The 20366-nt window shown below is 55.2% G+C and overlaps 3 protein-coding genes and 1 long non-coding RNA gene across 5 annotated transcripts; 3 read left to right on the top strand and 1 right to left on the bottom strand.

Annotated features, from left to right (window-relative positions):
* Nucleotides 1-457: 457 nt before the first annotated feature.
* LOC126332796 (protein phosphatase inhibitor 2-like) lies at nucleotides 458-1602 on the top strand. The gene is made up of 2 exons (XM_049996676.1): nucleotides 458-532; nucleotides 924-1602. Exons 1-2 carry the CDS (start codon nucleotides 486-488, stop codon nucleotides 1360-1362), a joined length of 486 nt encoding a protein of 161 aa, XP_049852633.1. The 5' UTR covers nucleotides 458-485; the 3' UTR covers nucleotides 1363-1602.
* Nucleotides 1603-2549: 947 nt separating this feature from the next.
* On the top strand, nucleotides 2550-3887 carry LOC126332790 (prohibitin-1, mitochondrial-like). Its single transcript, XM_049996666.1, has 2 exons — nucleotides 2550-2758; nucleotides 2978-3887. The coding sequence occupies exons 1-2, from the start codon at nucleotides 2662-2664 to the stop codon at nucleotides 3709-3711; spliced, it is 831 nt and encodes a 276-aa protein (XP_049852623.1). The 5' UTR covers nucleotides 2550-2661; the 3' UTR covers nucleotides 3712-3887.
* A 2426-nt stretch (nucleotides 3888-6313) lies between these two features.
* On the bottom strand, nucleotides 6314-7395 carry LOC126332785 (thymidine kinase, cytosolic-like). Its single transcript, XM_049996661.1, has 4 exons — nucleotides 7341-7395; nucleotides 7038-7158; nucleotides 6828-6924; nucleotides 6314-6664 (listed from the first exon to the last, which is right to left on the bottom strand). The coding sequence occupies exons 1-4, from the start codon at nucleotides 7393-7395 to the stop codon at nucleotides 6314-6316; spliced, it is 624 nt and encodes a 207-aa protein (XP_049852618.1).
* Nucleotides 7396-8832: 1437 nt separating this feature from the next.
* On the top strand, nucleotides 8833-9874 carry LOC126332788 (uncharacterized). Of its 2 annotated transcripts, none has more exons than XR_007563943.1 (3): nucleotides 8833-8937; nucleotides 9167-9329; nucleotides 9474-9874. It is a non-coding gene; the product is annotated as an uncharacterized LOC126332788 (long non-coding RNA). The 2 variants fall into 2 exon arrangements; XR_007563944.1 differs by having other exon boundaries at nucleotides 9430-9874.
* Nucleotides 9875-20366: the final 10492 nt, after the last annotated feature.

The following is a 20366-nucleotide window of genomic DNA, read 5'->3' as shown; positions in this document are numbered from 1 at the left end:
TCTCGCTAAAACAATGTTATTCTTTTACACGCATACGCTTCTTTCCCCACTCTATAGCCAGCCTCCCTCAATAAATAGACACCTCTCGCGCTCACATCTGCCCTCTCTTGCCGCGTGCTATCTGAGCCCTCTTCGATTTTCGAGCGATGTGCCTTTCCCGCCTAAAACCATTGAAAGTCTGTTAGAATTGGGACTCTCTCACACCATAGCTCCTAATTCATCGCCTATTTTACCCTCCTCCCCAATTCATAAAGCGTTTTTTCTTTATCCTTTCTTCAACAAAATGCTATTTTCTCTGTTGATCCCTATCATTATCATTCGGCTTCATTCGTACTGTATATTTTGAATTACCTCTCATTTCCATTGTAGAGAGCTTATCACAAACCGAGAGCACAGAAACTTTTTTTTTAGTTCAAAACTTTTTATGCACTAAACCTATCTCCCCACTAGTGTCATACTCTCGTCTTTTGACCTATTAAAACAGCATGTCTACCCCTCTAGAATCAGATATGAATAGTCCTGGAAAGAAGAAGTACGTCGAACGCTCTACTTCACCGTCGGCTTATTTCACTTACCGTGCTCAAGCGTCGCTTTTCCCCTCCCACTCGCAATGTAGCGGTATCTCAGTAAATTCCAAAACCTCATGTCGTTTCGACCAAATTATCCGTAAAATCTAGATCACTTTAACCAACACCAATAAAATAATACCGGTTCAAATTTTGTCGATATCATCTGAGAAAAAAACTGTTCCTCCTCTCTATTCCATCTTATCGGTTGGAATTACACATTCTCACGAGGTTTGGCAAAAAAAATATCGTAGTTTCTGTTCCAAAACTTTGTGACCTTCCCCCAAACTGAGTGTCAAACCAATTTTTTTGTTCCAAACTGTTTTAAATCAGTCTGACTCCCTAACACCTCTTCAGAAGAAAGGGCATCAGCCATATTACCTGGGATGAAGACACTATCCGCGAACATGACAAAGATCGAGGCACTCGTCAAAAAATTGATGAGCCAAAAACACCATATACAGAAGGCTACTCCAGCGAAGAAGACAATCACTCACAAAAAGACGATATCACCTCTTCCTCCTCCTATCGTTCTCCCGGACATCTAGACCAGCAAGAACTGGCTCGTCAAATGGCCATCCTGAAAGACCAACAGGATAGCGGACAACCTATTGGTCCAAACTTTCATTCTCTGTCTGACGAAGAAGATGTCCACCGCCTCAGCAAGAAAGAGTTTGAACTCAAACGCAAATTACATTATGATGAATTCAAAAGAGCCAAATCTCTACAAAACGCCTTCGACGATGATGAAGACGATTCTTCTAGCTATGAAAGTAGCTCCGAATCCTCGTGTTAATCGTAATCCATACAAGCATTCACTATATCTCTACTATCATCCTCATTAAGTTCTTCAAACAAATATTTCTAACCTATCCTACATATCCAAAATATCACCAATACCACCCTGTATTCGATGAATTTTGCTCCCTCTCCCCAATAAAATTTCCACGACCTCCATGCACGGAATCTGCAATACAATTGAACTCTATCAAGTGTTTGATTCATCAATACCACTCTCTTACCATCCTTATGTAAATGCCGAATATAATTGTAAAATTTACTACATAAAATGGGTGTTCACAAATATATTGCAACCTTATTTACTCATATACCTCAAGAATATATTATATTTGCACCGTACTATAAAATTATGTTTTAGAATACACGTGCCGAACTATTCGAATATTTTAATATAATTCGTGTTTTATAACGATTACATCTTAATTTTGAATATCAATAACTAAGCATATTAAATATTGATTTCTTTTAATTATATGCATTTCATTTTTTTTATTATATTATAAATTATAAATTATAAAATAAAATAATATTGGGTATAATGAAACAATATTAATATTTATTTTTTTCAATAAGGGTCTAATACGGATTGAATATTTATTATACATTTTTAAATATCAAGTCCCTGCGGAGATTGATATTTCCAGCTTTGCTGCACGGTATCCAATACCCTTTTGTAATATTCGTCTCTGTTTTCATTATACATTTTCGCAGCTTCGGCATTGGCAGGTGAGCTTGTATTAGGGTCTGGAAGCAAGGATTGGATTGAGGTGAGGATAGCAGATATGCTATAGGCCGATGACCAATTTTTTTGTAGTATATCTAGACAAATATTCCCATTTTTTGCATAGACTACGAGGGCTTAGCCAAATGGATCAACGAAGGTGTTTGTATCACATTGTACATATTCTAGGGGGCGTACCATTGGGATGGAATACTTTGGTTATGAAGCTGACACTTGGCGCCTTGGATGGATATTCTTCAGTAAATTCCAGCGATAAGGCAAAGGTTCCACCTTCCCAAATGGTATCTTTTGGTCCGCAGATTACGACATACCATTGCATGAGGTTGTTTTGGTAAGGAGCACCGAGAATGCCATAAGAGGGATCTTTTTGTAAGTCCTTGTAATCCTTGAGCAGTCTCCTTCTAGCCGGTGTAGACATGTTGAGGAGGAGTGGAACAAACGGTATCTACTTTTGTAGGAAGGGACGGTGCTTGAGAGAAGAATAGACGGGAGTAATAGATAAAAAAGGAAATATGGTAAAATTTAGAACTCATTTTATGTGTATTTAGAGGCATGTCAAATGTGGTAGTCTCGCTGTTGAATAAGGTGGTGATTGGATCATCATTGTTTGGTTTTGGGACGTTTTTGCTGACAAAGTCTGCATGCGTAGGTAGGTGAAAAAGGATGCGGCAATAGGGCGGTTGGTTGATGCTGGGGGCATGGCGAGTTAGTGCACTTGCACATATGCAGTAAAATAGTTGGCATGCACATGCAACAAATGGGGTGTAGATTTAGTGTGCATACGTAGTATGCATGCGAAGGGATAAAGGCGATAGGGTTTAGCTGACAGGGGCTTGTTCGATTTTGTGTGTGTATGCATGATCTATAGTGTATGGTGGAGAACGGGCGCTGATATGGGATCGTCACAATGGGATTCGGGACAACGTTCTATCGGAGGGGGCCCATTTGTTGATTCCCTTTTGGGAGAAGCCTATTTTTATGAATGTGAGAACAACACCAAAGCAGATTGACACAGAGACAGGTTCTAAGGATTTGCAGACAGTGAACATAAGTGTAAGGGTGTTGTATCGTCCGAACGAGTCATTTTTGCCGAGCATTGCAAGGAATTTGGGCTTGGATTACGATGAGCGCATACTCCCATCACTTGGACATGAGGTACTAAAGGCGGTAGTGGCTCAATATAACGCAAATGAATTGATTACACAACGTGAAGCAGTATCAAACGAGATTCGAGTGAACTTAACCGAGCGAAGCCGTTCTTTCCACATCTTGCTAGAGGATGTATCAATTACTCATTTGGGGTTCTCGGAGGAGTACACGCATGCCATAGAAGCCAAGCAAGTGGCGCAGCAAGAGGCTGAGAGAGCCAAGTTTGTCGTATTGAAGGCTGAACAGGAAATGAAAGCGGCCGTGACCAGGGCAGAGGGCGAGGCAGAGGCAGCTCGACTGATAGGCGAGGCCACTCAGAAATACGGACCTAGTTTTATCGAACTTAGAAGACTCGAAGCCGCCAAGGAAATAGCAGAAACGCTCAGCAAGTCGAAAAACGTTGTTTATGTCCCTCCTGATAACCGTTTGTTCTTGAATCTCGGAAAGACCTAAATAGGCAAGCAATAGGAGGTCTCTTAAATATTTGCCGTTTTCCAGAGCGGGCAGAGGATCATTTTTAAAACAGATTGGGCTCTCTTAAGCTTTGTTTATATTTCGATGTCATTTTGGTGGACGACGTTAATACACATATTTTTTTATGCTCTATAAAACCTATTCAAAAACTGTTATGATGCGTTTACTTCATTCCGCGACGGGCTGATCTTAGAGGTTAAAGTAGTTTTTGCACTTCAAAATTTTGCTCTACCGGAACATTCAATTTGCTATGCTTTTGACGGAGAAGGACTGAAGACTTCTCTCATCTTCTGTTTCTCTATCCAGTTAAAAATTTTATAAAAAAATCTACTTTTGAGGACGTGGCTGATTTTATTCTCATATTTATCTCAATCTCGATCTGCATTCTCACCTATTAATACTTTAATTTCTTCTTCGAGTATTTCGGTACGCGTCCAATACGATCCAGTCTTAGCAGACCTGCCTACGTCAGGCTCGTAGTCTCACCGTAATCTTGTATGTACGTTTAAAATGAGACTGGATTTTGGGGAATGCGCGAAGAACACCGCACTGGTTTGTCCATATGAAATGCGTGAGGAAGACCAGGAATCGCCAGAAGACCAGGACAGGATTGAGAATGAGAAGACGCTCCAGGGCGGCAGTAGAGATTTAGAGGGTCATGAACATCAGAATAAGACAGCGGACAATGAAGTAATTGGTGGCAGTCTAGTGACTACAAGTAGTTCTAATGAGAGTGATGGTCTAAAAGTGAAAAAAAATGCTGCACAAGACGATATATGTTCAAAAATGGTGACAAGTGATACAAGATGTAGTGACAGCTCAAAAGGAATAGCAGGGGACATGAAGCAAAACTCAGAGGGGATGACAAATAACGTAAAAAAAAATTCAAAAGTAGCGATAGATGGACACAGAGAGCGATAACAGCTCAGAGAAGATGACAGAAGATGAGAAGCGGGATAGGGAACCGGAAAGTATAGGACATGTCGAGGGAATGATGGATGATATAAATGGAACGAAAGATGATTACAGAGGTGGTGGAAGTACGGGTGGTGATAGAGGAGAACATGAAAACGTTGTTGAATTGCCACCACCCGTTTTCAGGAGTCCAGGACTTCGGCGTTGGCTATCGATAGTGGTAGACTGTAGCGAAGGGAATGAAGGAGACAGACTACGCACCGAACCGGCTGTTTTACCTTTTGTCTCAGCTGCGAGCGTTTTTATACTTTTTTTGCGAGAGCAATCCGTTGTCGCAGGTACAGATAATCAGAACGTGTGGCGGTGCGAGCAGCGATGGTTTCAGAGGTGAGCGGAAATCCAGAGGTGCATTCTCAGGCAATAGATAGACTATTGGTGAGCGAAGGATATGGACATTTGGTGAGGGGGAGAGGAGGACCTGGAAACAAGACACCGGTGGTCAAGCACACGGGAAAGAAGATATCATTTTTTTCTGGTTCAATTAGCATAGGAAATGCATTGTCATTAGTATTGCGATCTCAAGAGAGTTTGGTACAGTATGGAAGGAAAGAGGTGCTATTTTTATTAGGGGCATTGTGCACACAGGACTCAAGCAGCGTTTTAAGCTGCGTGCAGGCACTTCGAAGGAGTGAGATCGAGGTGTCAGTTATTCACTTAGCAGCAAGAGATGTATCTGTGCAAGGCGATTGCGATGGAGACAGGTGGTGGATTTTACGTGCCTCTGAATGAATCGCATTTTCTCGCCTTGCTAAAGAAATATGGACTAGGCGAACTGCTGGCGGCAAGGGACCCAAAGCACAAGCCGGCTGACAGGAAAAACAAATAAGAGGGATGAATTTAATGGGGTTTCCTGTTGTGCGTGAAAGATTGAGACGGTGGTCTTCTGAAAATTCAGGTGTAGATGAAGCCATTCACGACGCAGTCAGGCAAACCGAATTTACCTGTCCACAATGTTGGCATAACTTTGTCGATTGTTCCTTGCCAACAGTATGTCCTATATGTAGTCTTACTATTGTCAGGGCCAATTATTTATTCAGATCGTATTATCAGTCATTTAATTCAAGGACAATCTCTGCCCTCTCTCCTGAAGAAGAGGCTTGTTTATTTCGAGAATCATCGTCTTCGCCTCTCTCTATTCAACAAGATCAGAAAAGTCTAGCGACCGCTGTGATTCCTCAGTCTCCTTTTCTCACTCGTTGTTTTGGATGTCACATCAAACTCTCTCCAACTTACCCCCCTGATCCATCTGTCTCATCACAGAATCCAGATACTTCTGAATTGGTTTATACAGATGAACATCTAGAATCCTTCTATTCTAGTCATTTAGAGCATTGGCTCGGTGGTTCGGGTGAATTTCGCTCTTTCATCAACCCAAGCCAGTTTCTTCCATCTCTAAATGTACTCGTTGTGATGCCCATTACTGCTCTCACTGTGCAAAGATGCTGGCTAATGCCCTTCATCTTTGCCTCAAGTGTGTGGAAGGTGGCAAGCCCTAACATCTCAAATGTAGAGAGAGCTCCGACCTTTTTTTTGAGGAGGGATTTGCACAGTTCCTCTCCGCGCGAAAAGCTCACACGCATGCGATGCGGAGAGAATATTAACTTTTTTATTTGCCTCGTGGTATTTCTTTGGTTGGATTTTGTCTGTTTTTGAAAAAGCAGGCTCTGCAAGCGGAGACATATTTCTCATCTCTGCCTATAACTTCGATATCAACCTCGCTAGTCATGCGCATCGTGAAGGCTGCGTCCTTGAAGCAATACATGCACACGGCAGAAAGTTTGACGACGGTTTCTGATATAGGGACCAGTGAGAGGATCGAATTGAAGCACTTTCGCTGGAACGTGCCGTCTAGAGCAGCGACGATGACCGTCTTGCCTCGATTGGCGAGAGATTCGCAAAAGGGGGCGATATTGGGAAAACTGCGAAAAGGGGAGTGATAGACATTTTGATACGAAATCAAAAGTTAGCGCAACCAGGTAATGAGTGGGGGGAAAATTTTTTTGAGACGGGAACGCAGGGTTTATCTGAAATTCCAGCTCAGCAGCCAAGCTAAGTAAAAATGTAGGCAATAGGAACTGTCAATATTTTGGCCGCTCTAATATATTGAAACTCCAACATACAAACTGGCCCTCATCGATGCCAATCACGTCATATTGAGCCACTATTGATTCTAAATCGCCGAGCGTCCGGCCGTAAGAAACCGCATCCCATTTTTGCCTGTAATACCACATAAATGGAATTAGACAAGACGGACAGAATTGTGCATAGGTATGCAATTATGCGTACACAAAGTATTAATCCGAAGGGTGTGATTTCGTTTAAAAACGTACATATCGTGCGTTGATATGCAAGCGGCCGGATAGTTCTGATCATATTCATATTTGACTACCATGCATCTTTTGTTGGCAAGAGCGTGCCTTCGAATCCTTCGAATTAACTCGGTCGTTTTTCCTGTATTAAATTTGGGAAAATCATAGAACGTATATCAAAACTCTCAGTAACAAAAACTTTGGATCCAATCTCTTTATAGAAAGAAAACAGGACCGAAATACGTTTTTTTCGCCGCATGATGACAAAAAAGGAATCGGTCCTGTAGAACACCGAGAAAGCGATTCTAGTTGATTTGCCCGTACCACTAAACATTGGTCCAAAGATGATTTCAATCCTTCCATTGTATTCTTGCTCCATTTTATGAGCTATGTCTTTCTTCAATAAAAAAAATTCCCGTTTTTTAACATTGACTCTCTGAAACAGGAGTCTTCTCCCCTGATATCTTAAAAAGTCGTGAGACCTCATATCTTTTAAGATTAATTAGCCTGTTTTTCAAGTCCATACACGTCTAATAAATTCGCTCTTAAAGTGTAATTCCCTAAAATGGCCTTTGTAGGCTACTCTGGTTCTCATAGCAAAACCAAGTGCGTTCGCAAGTCATTCTCGTCCATTCATGATTCTCACACAAAAAAAAGCAACATCCTTTCACATAGATCTGCCCGATCATTCCGTTCTATTTCTTTATGTCCTCCCTCGAGATCCCAAATATCGAAAAGATCTAAACAAAAATCTGAGATCCTCAGTTTTATTGACTCAGAGCATTCAGCTCTTGCTTCGCTTGCAGCTGCTCAACTCTCGCGCTGTCTTCCAGTAATTCCGGATTGAAATCCTCTTTTCTCAAATGTACAAAACGAACCACCGAACCACGGATGAACGTATTCTTAACAGACATCTACATAGAGCACGTAAAGGAAATGAGCATCTTTTCTCCCTCTTCACATGCGTGATCGAGACGAAAAAGCACGACCGAAGTATCTATGACCTTCGAATTAACTCCATTTACACAAAACAAAAAATGTGCTATCTCGCATAATATATATCATACCAAGTAAGGATATTTCTCCTCTTCTAGGATCTTGACATCCTTCAACTTCAGATTTAAATATTGGTCTACCGCTTGCAATGTTCCTTCAATAGATAGATCATTCTTTAGTTCGACCACAATCTTGCAGCCAATCAAAGATTTAAAAAACGAATGGAACAGCTTTCATTTCATAAAGAGCCATTTTGAAAAATGTCGTCAGCACAAATCGTTTGCTTTCCTTTTTTCGACGCAGCATCACAGATTGTCATATATAGAAGTGTTACTTTTTCTTCAACGAGAGTGAAGGCAGTCACACCCACTCTCTCTTGCACTAATATACCGTACCATTTTTAGGAATACTTGGTCGTCTAGACAGCTTCAGCGACCCACTAAATCGATGAGTAAAAAAAATAGAAAAAAAAAAGAAACGAGAAAAAAAGTACACAATCTCCACTGTTGTAGTAATTGGTTGCGGCGAGGACTGCTTTTTTTGTATCCGCTTACATCCTTTGGTTTCGTCGCATCGATGTTCTCATCTAAGCCGTAATACCTCGAATAAGGTTCCTCTGCTGAGCAGCCTCTGGAATCGTGAAAAGACACATTTTGACCTATTCTGGAGAGAGGGGGGACAGACGTAAGCAGAACGCACCTTATTTATGCTCCCGAAACACTGCCAACTGAATTTTTTTTTGTGTTTTTCTCTCGCATAGTGTGTTAGCATAAAAATGTTTTTGCACTGGATCAATTTTGTCTGAGGGACCGAACGCACATCGGTTTGAGTGAGAGTGAAAGAATATTCAAGTTTTGGCCGACACATGGCTGGGGTCGTTCGCATAAGCAGACTCAAAAAGCCGAGCAAAAAACTATTTTCTCTTGTACGGATTCAGCGTTTTTTTTAACATGAACAAAGCAGTGTGTGTGTTCTTGCAATGCAGAGAATAGATGAGAGTGGTGTGCAGTGAACGAGTGGCGATGAGGTCCTTTTTTTTTTTTTTTGAAGGCGGGGAGGATAGCGGCGTATGTGTGTGTGTGCACGTGTGTGAGGCGTGTGTTCGTGCATGAATCGCAGCTGACGCGGAGGAGAATGGGTGTTTTGAAATTTAGACGCCGGCAGCTAAGAATAGACTGCGCCAGATACTGGAATGTCATAAGACACCGGTCGAAGGGATTCGCGTGAGCGTCAAGAAAGGTGGCTGTAATGGATACATGTACGCCATGCATTTTGTGGATAAGATTTGTCCGACGGACGAAGTGGTGAAGGACGATGGTATGTTGCACGGGCTGTACGCGGCTGCCTAATGCGTAATGGTGCCAAGGGGTGGCGCACATCGCATTTTTGAATACACCGCCCGCTAACAGAGATTGAGACGCGCGCGCATTGGAATGGGGGGGGGATTACGCACGTGTGCAGATGTGACGATTGTGATCGATCCCAAGGCTGTGTTCGCGATTGTTGGAACGGAGATGGACTATGTTCAGAGCAAGGTTAAATCCGAGTTTATTTTTACGAATCCGAATGCGAAGAATACGTGCGGCTGTGGAGAGTCCTTCAGTACGGGAAAGACAACACCGAATCTGTGATCTCTCGGCCGCGCAACGCGCGCGTCGAAGGCAGAGGGGCGCACACGCGCTGTTGGAGAGAGGAGGTAAAGACGGCGCACTGTCTGAGAGGACGGCCGCAGTTTCTCGAGCGGAGGCGACTGGGCGAATGCTGGGGACAAAGACAGAGTGGGCTCGATGGGCGAATTTTTTTTTGAATGTGAAGAGGAAAAAGTGCGGCGCGCGCGGCCCAAGTTTGTATAGAATTAATTATTAAAAACGTCGGCGAAATTACAGTTTTTTTTATTAGAAATGAGTGCGGTTGACGAGTTCGAACCATTGCCTAAGGGCCTCTGAGAGGACGTGCGGGAGGTTTGCTAGGTCGTGGAGGATGAGGTAGTGGTTGAAGGGGAAAGAGTCGATATAGGGTTCTACGATGATTCGAGAATTCGCTCCTTGACCGGAGGTTTTGACGGACTGAATGTCCAAGATAGACTCATTTTGAGCGAGTTTGTCTAGGACGAGGAAGACGATGAAGATGTTCTCTTGATGGGCGAGGTTGAGCCAGTGTTTGAGCTGTTGAGAGTTGTCTGAAAACCGGCCGTCGCCGATAATGAAGACGAGTTGCATCAGGTCTTGGGGACCGCGGGACGCGGACCTGGCCTTGGTCAGGATGTCAAATATGCGTTGAACGAGACGCAGGACGTCGGTGCTCGATTGAGAGAACGTGAGCTGAGGGAGAACGAGGCGGGCGGACTCGTCAGAAAAAACGTCATCGAAACCGTGCAGAACGGAGACGTCCTGGCCGAACTTGACCAGGGCGAATTGTCCGACTTGCAGGGTTTGCAAGGCGGTGATCAGAATGGTCATGGACTCGAGGACGAGTTCGGACGCCTGGCCGATTGATATAGATTCGCTGTCATCCAGAGCTAAAACGACTTGATATTGACGTTTGCTAGGTTTTGTTCGCCTCATCCAGATCTTGTCTCTCTGAAATTGGGATGCCACGTAGGTGATGACTCGACGCATGTTCAGTCTTTTTCCCGTCCGATAGTCGCCTTGCAGTTGGCTTCTCTGAGTGGGTTCTAACAGCAGTCTCAGTTTTTCGGCGAGTTCTTGAGAGCTGTTGGAAGTCAAGGCCTGCAGCGACCTCCATACCGCGTTGACGTTTCCGCCGGTTCGGTCCTCCTTGTCGCCGCGCAACTTTGTCAGGTCGTCGCGTAGGTTTTCGCGCAAGTCTTCGAAGTTGTCTAGGCACAGGTCCATCTCTAGGCGTTCCTCTAAATCTGCCAAGTCGGCGCTGCCGTCTTCGTTCCCTTGGTCCTCCGCATTGGTCGCGCGACCCAGTTCGCCAGCCTCACCACTTGGGTTGTCTTCTCTGGTCCTCGAGCACCGCCGGTGTTCGTCCGCGTGCTCTTCTACGTCCATCATCTTCATCGACTCACCCTCGGTCGCGCCCGACACAACAAGGTTGTCGCCGTCCGCCGCGTGCTCGTATTCCGTGCCGTTTTCCTCTGACAGGTTGTCGCACTCGCCGGACTCTTCGTCCGCCTCTTGCATTTCGCTAGCGGTTCCCTTTTCAGGGTTTCCGTCCGTTTCTCCGTTTTCAGGGTTTCCGTCCGTTTCTCCGTTTTCAGGGTTTCCGTCCGTTTCTCCGTTTTCAGGGTTTCCGTCCGTTTCCGCGCCCTCCATCTCTCCTTCTTCGGGCTCGCCCGCCTCTGCCTTCCGCGACTCGCCCGCCGTTCTCTCTGGCTCCTTCCTCCCCCCGTCGCCACTCAGGGAGTCCAGATGGCCCTCCCAGCGCTTCAACGCGTCCTCTAGCGACTTCAGCGGGTTCCACGAGTCATGCTCTTTGCTTTCGTCTCCGCCCGCGCGCGACTTCCCCTCACCGCCCTTCACTCCGCAGCACGCCCCGCCATCGTCTCTTTCGTCCTCCCTGCCCCCGACGTCCGCCTCCGCCCCCTCAAACGACACGCTCTTCTCAAACCCGTAGTGCCTCTCTTGCTCCTCCGCGCCCTCGCGAGAACCCTCCTCGCTCGCCTCCTCTACCTCCTCGCACCTCTCCTTGCGCCCTTCCTCGCGCTCCTCCTCCGCGCCACCTTCCTCCTCCGCGCCACCTTCCTCCTCCGCCACGCCCTCCTCCTCCGCCACGCCTTCATCATCCTCCTCCCCCATCTCCAAATCTCCCATCTCGCGCACGTCCTTCCAAGCGTCGCCGTACTCGCGGTCTTCGAAGTCAACCTCTTCCTCTCCCTCAGCTTCCCCCTCCTCTCCCTCGCACTCTTCCTCCTTTCGCGCTCTCCCCTCCTTCTCCTCCTCTCCCTCCCCCTCTCCCTCGCTGTCCAAACGACGCTCCAACTCCGACCCCCCGCCGCTCTCCATCCTCGCGTCCTTCTCGTGCTTCTCTCCGCCCTCCTCCCGCTCCTCGTCGCCCCAACGCCCCTCCTCCACCACCGACTCCTCCTCCGACCCAAACTCACCCATCTCGCGGTCCATCGCCTCCTCCTCCCCCGAACTTTCGCCCTCCTCCTCCAAATCGCTCTCCCTCACCTCGTGCATCCCTCCCCCCTCGAACTCGTTCGACATCTCCACTCCGCCAGACCTCGCCTCCCCCTCCCCCCCCTCCTCCTCCTCCTCCCCCCTCCTCTCGTCCATCAGCTGCTCCTCATCCGAATACTCCCCAGTCACGTCCACCTCTCCCCTCCCCTCCCCCAACCCACCCCCCTCTCTCTCGTCCAACTCCTCCTCCGCACCCTCCTCCTCCTCCCCTCCCTCCTCCGCCGACCCCCCGAACCCCGCCTCCAACGCTCGACCCACCACGCAGCATAAACACTCCGACAACCGACCGCTCAAGTGAAACGCCCTCGACCAAACCACCCCCGACAACCCAACCCACAAACTCCACCTCTCCAACAACTCTCTGCACCCTTCCAGCCTCTCCACGCACTCCTCCCACTCCCACCCCTCCTCGCTCATCCTCCACAACAAACCCTCCGCTCTCTCCAACGCGCACAACACCTCCCCAACCCTCAAACGAGACCGCACCGACATCCAATACTTCAACTCCTCTCCAATCTTCCCCTCTCCACCGCTCACCTCGCACGCCTCCTTCATCCCCAACGCGCACGCCCGCTCCACCTCTCCTATCGCCTCCAAACACTCCCATCTCTCCGCTCCCCCACCCTTCTCCTTCACCTCCCCCCTCCTCCTTGCCAACTCCCTCATCTCTTCCTCCATCCGCCCCCGTCCACCCACTCGCCACCCCAACTCTCGCGCCGCGCTCCACCGCTCCCACACCCTCTCCATCTCCGCCTCGCTCTCCAACAACCTCTCTCTCACCTCCTCCCCCATCAGCCACCGCCCCCCCCCCAACGCCTCCGCCCTCCTCTCCAACCCCTCCCTCACCTCTCTCAACCGCGCGCACGCCTCTCTAGCCGCGCCCTCCACCCCCGCGCCCCCCGACTCCAACCCGCTCCTCACCCCCGCCTCGTGCAACTCGCTCTCTGACCTCACCAACTCCTCCATCGCCCACAAACTCTCCACCCGTCTCTCCACCTCGCTCCTCAACTCGCTCTGCGGCCACAAACGCCCCACCTCCAGCGACGCCATCGCCCTCCCCACCCTCTCCGCCTCCTCCAACCACTCTCTCCCCACCTGCCTCTCGTGCAGCAAAACCGAAAACGCGTGGCGACCGTACCCCATCCACTTCCTCGCCGACGACCAACACACCTCCTTGCAACGCCTCCTCCCACCCCCCACCATCCACACATACATCGCCAGCGCCCCGTAATACGCCTCCTCCCCATCCACCATCTCCCCCTCCTCGTCTCCGCACCACGCCGCCCACGCGTCGCCCTCCCGCCTCAACGCCCTCAGCTCGCCTAGCCTCCTCGACTCCAACCGCCCGCCGCGCTCCAACACGCACAACATCCAATCCTCCCCCTCCCTCCACGGATCCCTCTCTCCGCCCCTCTCCGCCACCTCGCTCGACGCCTCGCAGTGGTAGTCGAACCCGTACTCCTCCAAACTCTTCAACGCCGCGCCGTACACCCTCCTCCTCACCCCCGCCCCCTCCTTCTCCTCCCCCCACAAGCATCCGCGCGCCTCTCCTAACTCCGCCACCAACTCCTCCAACCTCTCGCACATCCCACTCGCCCGAGACACCAAACCCCCAAACTCCTCGCCACTCGCGCACTCTCGCAGCCACTCCCCCCACTCGCCGCGCGCCTCCCTCCACCACTCCGCGCTCGCGCCCCTCTCCAGCGCCCCCAGCCTCTCCACGCACCCCCTCCTCCTCCCCAACCACGCCTCCACCTCCCCCGTCGCCGCCGCCCGCAGCCTCGACATCGCGCGCCAAACCGGCTCGCTCAGCGCCTCCCTCTCGTACTCCGACAAATACTGGCCCAACTGGCGCTTCGCGCCCGCCCAACTAGCCTTCAGCCGGCACAACGACGCGTCGTCCCACCTCGACACCCTCGCGTACTCCAACACCTTCGACCTCGCCCTCTCCCTGCCCCGCCTCACCTCCTCCGCCACCAGCGGCGCGAACCGCGCGTAGTACCCGTGCACGTTGTGCAGCAACGCCGCCAACTCGTCGCCTCCGCCGCCCACCTCCGCCCAGCGCTCGCGAGCGAACGCCCACAACATCCGCAGCCGGCCTCCAAACTCCCCGCAGTCGCTCGTCTCCATGAACGCCTTCAGCGCCTCCAACGCGCGCGCCCTCTTCTCCCTCTTGTCGCTCTCCGCGCACTCCTCCGCGCACTCCTCCAGCGCCGCCCGCACGTCGAACCACCACCTCGCCGCCCTCGCCTCGTACTTCTGCTCCCTCCACCGCAACAGGCGCGGCCAATACGCCAACTCCATGCGCCTCCACCTCGACAACAGCCTCGCAAACCCGTCCAAATGAGGCCGCAAGCTGTACCGCTCCGGCTGGTACCTCTCCCAAGCCTCCGAGTTCTCCAACAGCAGCTGCACGCCCGTGGCGAACTGCATCAGCGGCCTGTCGCACCCGGTGCTCAGCAGCCGCCGACTCAGCCTCCACAGCCCGCGCAGCACCTCGTGCTCCCCGATCTCCTCGAGCCCCAGCAGCTCCTCCACTCGCCCGTGGTACGCGCGCAGCGGCTCCGCCAGAGCGAACACCTCCGCCGGCTCCGCCGCCGTGTAAAAGTTGCGCACCGGCTCGCCGAACGGTTCCAGCGATTCCAGCGGTTCCAGCGGTTCCAGCGGTTCCAGCGGCTCCCGAGGCTCCAGCGGCTCCGCTCGGCCGGAGCCGCGCGCGCGCCGCTCGAACATCCAATCCATCGAGTCCTTCAGCGCCAGCGCGTGCGCGTGGTCGCCCTCCACCTCCAGCTGGCAGTAGTCGCCCAACAGCGTCGCCAGTCTCCTCGCCGTCCCGTAGAGCGCCCACCGCGCCTCTCGGCCGTCGACTTCGCTCGAGTCCGCTGCGAAAATCTCGCAGTGCAGCCGGCAAAGCTCGTACGTCTCCGCGTCCGAGAGCTGGTAGACCTTGCCCTCCACCACCGGCTCCGCCGCCTCGCCCCCGCGCTCTGCGCCAGGCGCCTCCGAGAACTCCGAGAAATAGTCCGGGAACTCCTCCTCCTCCTCCGCCCGGCCCTCCTCCCCTCGCACCTTGTACTTGTAGCGTTCCGCCTTCTCCGCCGCGCGGCGCCTCTTCTGCTTCTGCGACGCGCGATGGCACGCCGCGAACGCGCGGAACACCCCGCGCAGCGCGTCCAGACTCGCTCCCGCCAGGCGGCGGCGACCCCGTCGCACGCGGCAGTGCAGAAACAGCAGGCACGACCTCAACAGCGACGCGCGCACCTCCAGCACTCGTCTCTTGCACTCGGCTGACATCCCCCACCTCCCCCCGTCCGCCGCGCGGCCCTCCAGCGCGCTCTCGGCCGCGCGACCCCTCCTCGCCTGCCAGTACCGCGACAGGGCCTTCACCGCCGCGTACGTCTCCCCGGACAGCAAAAACTCGACCGCCGACTCCGCCGTCGCGCGGAAGCGCGGCACCGGCGACCGGCCCGCCAAAGACAGCTCCCCGGGACAGACCGACATGCGCAGCAGCACCCACACCGCCAGCTGCAGCCTCGTGCTCGCGCCGTGCAGCGTCCAACCGGCCGCCCCCGCCGAGCCGCGGCAACTCCACTCGACCTTCAAACCCTCTTCGCGCGCAACCAGCAGCTTCAGCGGCATCACCAACTCCGTCGCCACCACCATGTGCTTCAAACCCCGCTTCGCGTCGTACAGCGCCTCCAACATCGGACCAACCAAGTCGGAGCAGTGCGCGCGGAACCTGGACCGCAGCAGGCGAATCGACTGGTCCAGGTCGCTCCGCAGCTGCTCGCACTCCGCGCAAACGGAATCCCACTCGCGCGCCAGGGCGAGCGCCTCGCCCTCCTCCGCGCACTCCGCCGCCAACTCCGCCACCCCGTGCAGCTTCCGCGCCAGCCCAACCACTCGCTCCACCCTGCACATCCTCTCGCGCACGTCCAACAGCCTGTCAACCACCGACGAGTAGCCGGCGGCCTCCGGCGGGCGCCTCACCTGCTTCCCGCGCGCCCTCTCCAACTGCACCCGCAGCCGAGCCTCACACTCCTCCTCTCGCTCGCTCGCCCCGTCGCTCTCGTCCCAAATCCGCGCGTCGGCGCACCGGTCCACCTCGCGCTTCAGAGCGCACGCGTCCGACAGGAACTCCAGCAGCTCCACCAGCGACTCGTACTTCGTCGCCGCATCGCAGACCGGCACCGACAGACTCGCCCGCACCAGAGACAGCCGCAGCAGGAGCTCGCCCTTCACGCGCCTCGCCCCGGGCTCGCCCAGTCGAGACGACAAGGGCTCCCCGCTCGCGCGCCACTCCTCCGCCAGCGCGCGCAGCGCCTCCAACACGCCGCAGAGCGCGGGATTCGTCGGCCGCTCCGGCTCGCTCCAGCCCCGCTCCAGCGAGTCCAGCTCGCTCCGGCCCCGCTCCAGCGAGTCCGGCTCAACTCCGCGCCCAGCCGCCCGCGACTCCGCCCCTCCCTCCCTCAACAACGCCTCTCGCAGCCCGCGCAGACTCGCGAACCACGCTCCAGACACCGGCCGCCCGCCGCTCGTCGCCAGCTCGCGACAGGTCTCCAAACACGAGTCCAACAGCTGCGCCCATTCGTCCGTCGCGTAGCTGCAACCCTCCGTCCCCTCCACCAAGCCGCCCAGCAGCTGGCGGCACTCCTGCTCCTTCTCGCTCCTCTCGCACGCGCACGCGCTCCGCCAACTCGCCGACTCCACCAGGAAGTACGACGCCCTCCAGGCGGACCCCAGGCGAATCCAGTTCCACTCGTCCATCTCGCACCGCTGCGCGTCGAGCTCCTCCGCCTCGCCGCCCTCCGCCGCCCCCCCCCCCACGTACGCCACTCCGGCCTCCTGCCAACGAGGCCTCCCCAACGCGCCCCTTCGACCGCTCACCTCCAGGTGGTACAGGCGTATCTCCTGCAGCAAATTCGCCAACGTGTCGGCCGTCAGGCGCGAGCGCCTCGCGGGCCCCCCCCAGGGAGACCCCTCCTGCTCCCCCTCCTCGATCGACCACATCAGCCACTTCAGCAGCGCCAGCTTCCAACCAGGCTGAATCCTCGTCCTCCAAACCGACATCTCCACCACGTCTCTCAAGTCGCGCCGACACTCGTCGCCCAGCGACTCGCCCAAGTCGACGCCCTCTCCCCCTCTCAGGCGGTGCAGGCTCAGCGCCCTCTGCAGTCGCGCGATCACCCGCATCTCCAAACTCAGCACGCGGTGGTTGTAGGCTGTCTCCACGCGCCCGCTCTCGCGGCCTCCGACTCCCTCTCCCAACGCCCTCGACGCCAGCCGCTCCAAATACTCGAACAGGCGCCTCGCGGGCTGCCGATCGCCCTCCTCGCCGCCCCTTTCCACCAGGTCCAACTCCGCCACCGTGCAGCCGTTCAGGTACAGCAGACTCGACAGCCCCTCCACCACGCTCATGCGCAGCTCGCGGCTCGCCGACCCGAGCGCCTCCTCCAGCTTGCGCCGCATCCGGTAGAGCGCCGGGTGCTTCAGCGCGATCGGCCGACCGCTTCGCTTCGTCCAGTCGAACCCGGCCCCGCGTCCCGGAAGCCGTCGCTCCAGGCACCGCTCGACCCGCCCGACCGACGCCAGCAACGCCTCGTCCCCTTCCGCGCACCCGCGCACCCGCTTCGCCACCCAGCGCCACCGAGGCACGAACTCCTCCAGGGGCGGCGGCCTAGGCGCCGCGACGTCCAGCAACAGCCTCAACCTCGCGTGGATCAGCGCCTCCAGCCTCCACGCCTCGGGAGCGCCCGGATTCCCCGCGCGGCAAATCCACCCCTCCAGCGCTCGCTCCAGCCGCGCGAGAAACGATTCAACGCGCTCCAACACGTCTTCGCGCTCCTCGCGGGTCGCCACCAAACCCAGCACCGACCGCCCGCGACCCCCCTCCTCCAGCCTCTCGCCCAGCCACTTGCCAAACAGCGTGTCCAGGTACAGGTCCTGCCGGCGCCACTTCCACCAAGCGTCCGCGAGCAGCGCCCGCGCGCGCTCGTCTCTCTCCGCCAACCTCGACGCCAATCGCCACGCGGGCGCGTTCCTGCGAGCGCAGAGCAGCTGCGAGTGGCCCTCGAGGTCCACGGCCGCCAACTCGCTCTCGCTGAACAGCCCCCTGTGTCGCGCCAGCGCCAAGCCCATCAATTCCGAGACGGCCTCTCGCAGCCCCGCTCGGAACTCGTGCGCGCTCGCTCGGCGAAACGCCCACGGCAGCAGCTCCCGCAGCGGGAGCTCGTCCCAGGGCGCGCGCGCCCCCTCTCGGCGCTCGAGCGAGGCGTGGGCGCCCAGCCAGGCGGCCCACGCGTCCCTGCAGCCGTCCGTAGACTCCCTGACCACCGAGAGCACGGACTCGAACACCGCGAAGGCGTTCGACACCTCTCCGTGTCGCCTCAGGCCGCTCAGTCCCCGCGTGAAGTAATCCGGGTCCTCTAGCGACTTCCAATACGCGCGAGCGCGACGACTCAGCTCCGCGCGAGAGGCGTCCGTCCGAGCGGGGTCCCAGTCGCAGCCGACGCGCGCGCAGAGGGACGGATATTCCAGCCGGAGAGGCGACGGAGAAAAGAAGTCGGACCAAAGGCCGACGCACCCCTCCCGCGCATAAACCGCCTCCGCGGCGCGCGCCAACGCGCACAGCAAGGGCACGCCCTGCTGCGTCTGGGCCAGCGTGCGCTCCGCCCACCGCACCAGGTCCGAGACGGTCGGAGCCACTCCGCTCCGGCCGGAAGAGGCGTCGGCGGACGCGCTCGACAACGCCCCGTGGAACCGAATCATGCGCGACAGAACCGCCTCGTCGCGCACGCTCATGACTCGCGACAGCAGCTCTCGCGTGTCCGCGCAGTCCTCCGCGTCCAGCGTGTCCATCGCTATCTCCACGCCCCGGTTGCGCATCGCCCGCGACAGCGGACCGTGCCTCGGGTCCATCGTGAAGAAGATGCGGAAGTCCGGATGCGGCGCCACGAACGGAACGCACCCGCGAACCAGGCCGCGCTCCGGCATCCTGAGCACCCCGTCCGTCTCCAGCAGCGGAAGCAGTCGATCCAGGACCGCGCCGGGACAGAGGTTGACGTTGTCCAACACGATCCAGTGTCCGCGGCGCAGCGCCCGCACCAAGAGGCTGTCCACCCACTCGAAGCGGCCGCTGACGCCCTGAGAGCTCAAAGAGCGGAGCTCGGAGAAGGCGCGGCGCAGCTCGTCGACGGACCGGCACAGCGGATCGCCCCGCTCGTCGGCGCCGCCGCGCGGCTGCGTCTCCAGGCGCGTCTCCCGGAGCGCTATCGCCCGGAGCCTCTCCAGGAGCTCTTCGGCGAGCCGGACCTGGACCGGCTCGGAGAGCGGCCCGCGGCGCTCGGACGCGTCGGCGGGAGGCGGCTCCCGGCCGACGCTCGCCTCGAAGGCGCTCCAGCAGGACAGGAGGCGGCGCGCGCACTCGAGGGGGCGGTCCGAGCGATTCAGGGTCAGCGAGCGGCGAGCCGCGTACCGGACGGCCTGGCGCAGGTCATCGACGAAGGCTCGTTCGTGTCGGAGCAGGTCGACCTGCTCGAAACCGCCCAGGATCTCCAGAGTGTCCACCGCCGGGCTCATGCTGAACCGGTGAAGCACCTGTCCCCGCACGGAGGCGCACAGCTCCAAGAGGGAGCTCTTGCCCGATCCGGAGGGGCCCACGAGGATCGCGAGCCACCGATTGTTGACGCACTCGGCGAGCGCCTCGAGCTTCGGGACCAGCTGCCGCAGGCAGACGGGCGCCCCCCTCGACGACGGCCGCGCGGATGCGGGGCGGAAACTGCGAGTCAGCCAGGCGTAGCCCACTTGCAAGTGGGTCGGAAACAGCCTGTGATACGCGCAAGCGTCAAAGTGCGAGCGCCGGAACACCTCGCAGTACAGGCGCGCGGCCGCCTGGCGGTCCTCCCGACACCTCAGTCTCTGGAAGTAGACGAGATCGACGAATCGATCCGGGCTCTTGTCGACGGAGCTCGAGACCAGCTGGCACCACCTCAGAACGTCCCGCAGGTTGAATTCCCAGGGTGCCCCCTGCGAGGCGAATTCCGACCGGACCATCACGGATTCGTGGAGCCGCTGGTTGTACTCCACCATCCGCTCCACGACCGCCGGATCGACGTCCGGGTAGACGCTGCGCGCGATGTGACGCAGGTCCTCGCTCCCGAGCGGGTCCAGGTGCACCTTGATGAAGCGGTTCAAGAACGACTTGGGA

This window comes from Schistocerca gregaria, unplaced genomic scaffold (genome assembly GCF_023897955.1).
Source record: "Schistocerca gregaria isolate iqSchGreg1 unplaced genomic scaffold, iqSchGreg1.2 ptg001517l, whole genome shotgun sequence".
Lineage (NCBI taxonomy): Eukaryota > Metazoa > Arthropoda > Insecta > Orthoptera > Acrididae > Schistocerca > Schistocerca gregaria.
This window is presented reverse-complemented; position numbering and strand designations above follow the sequence as displayed.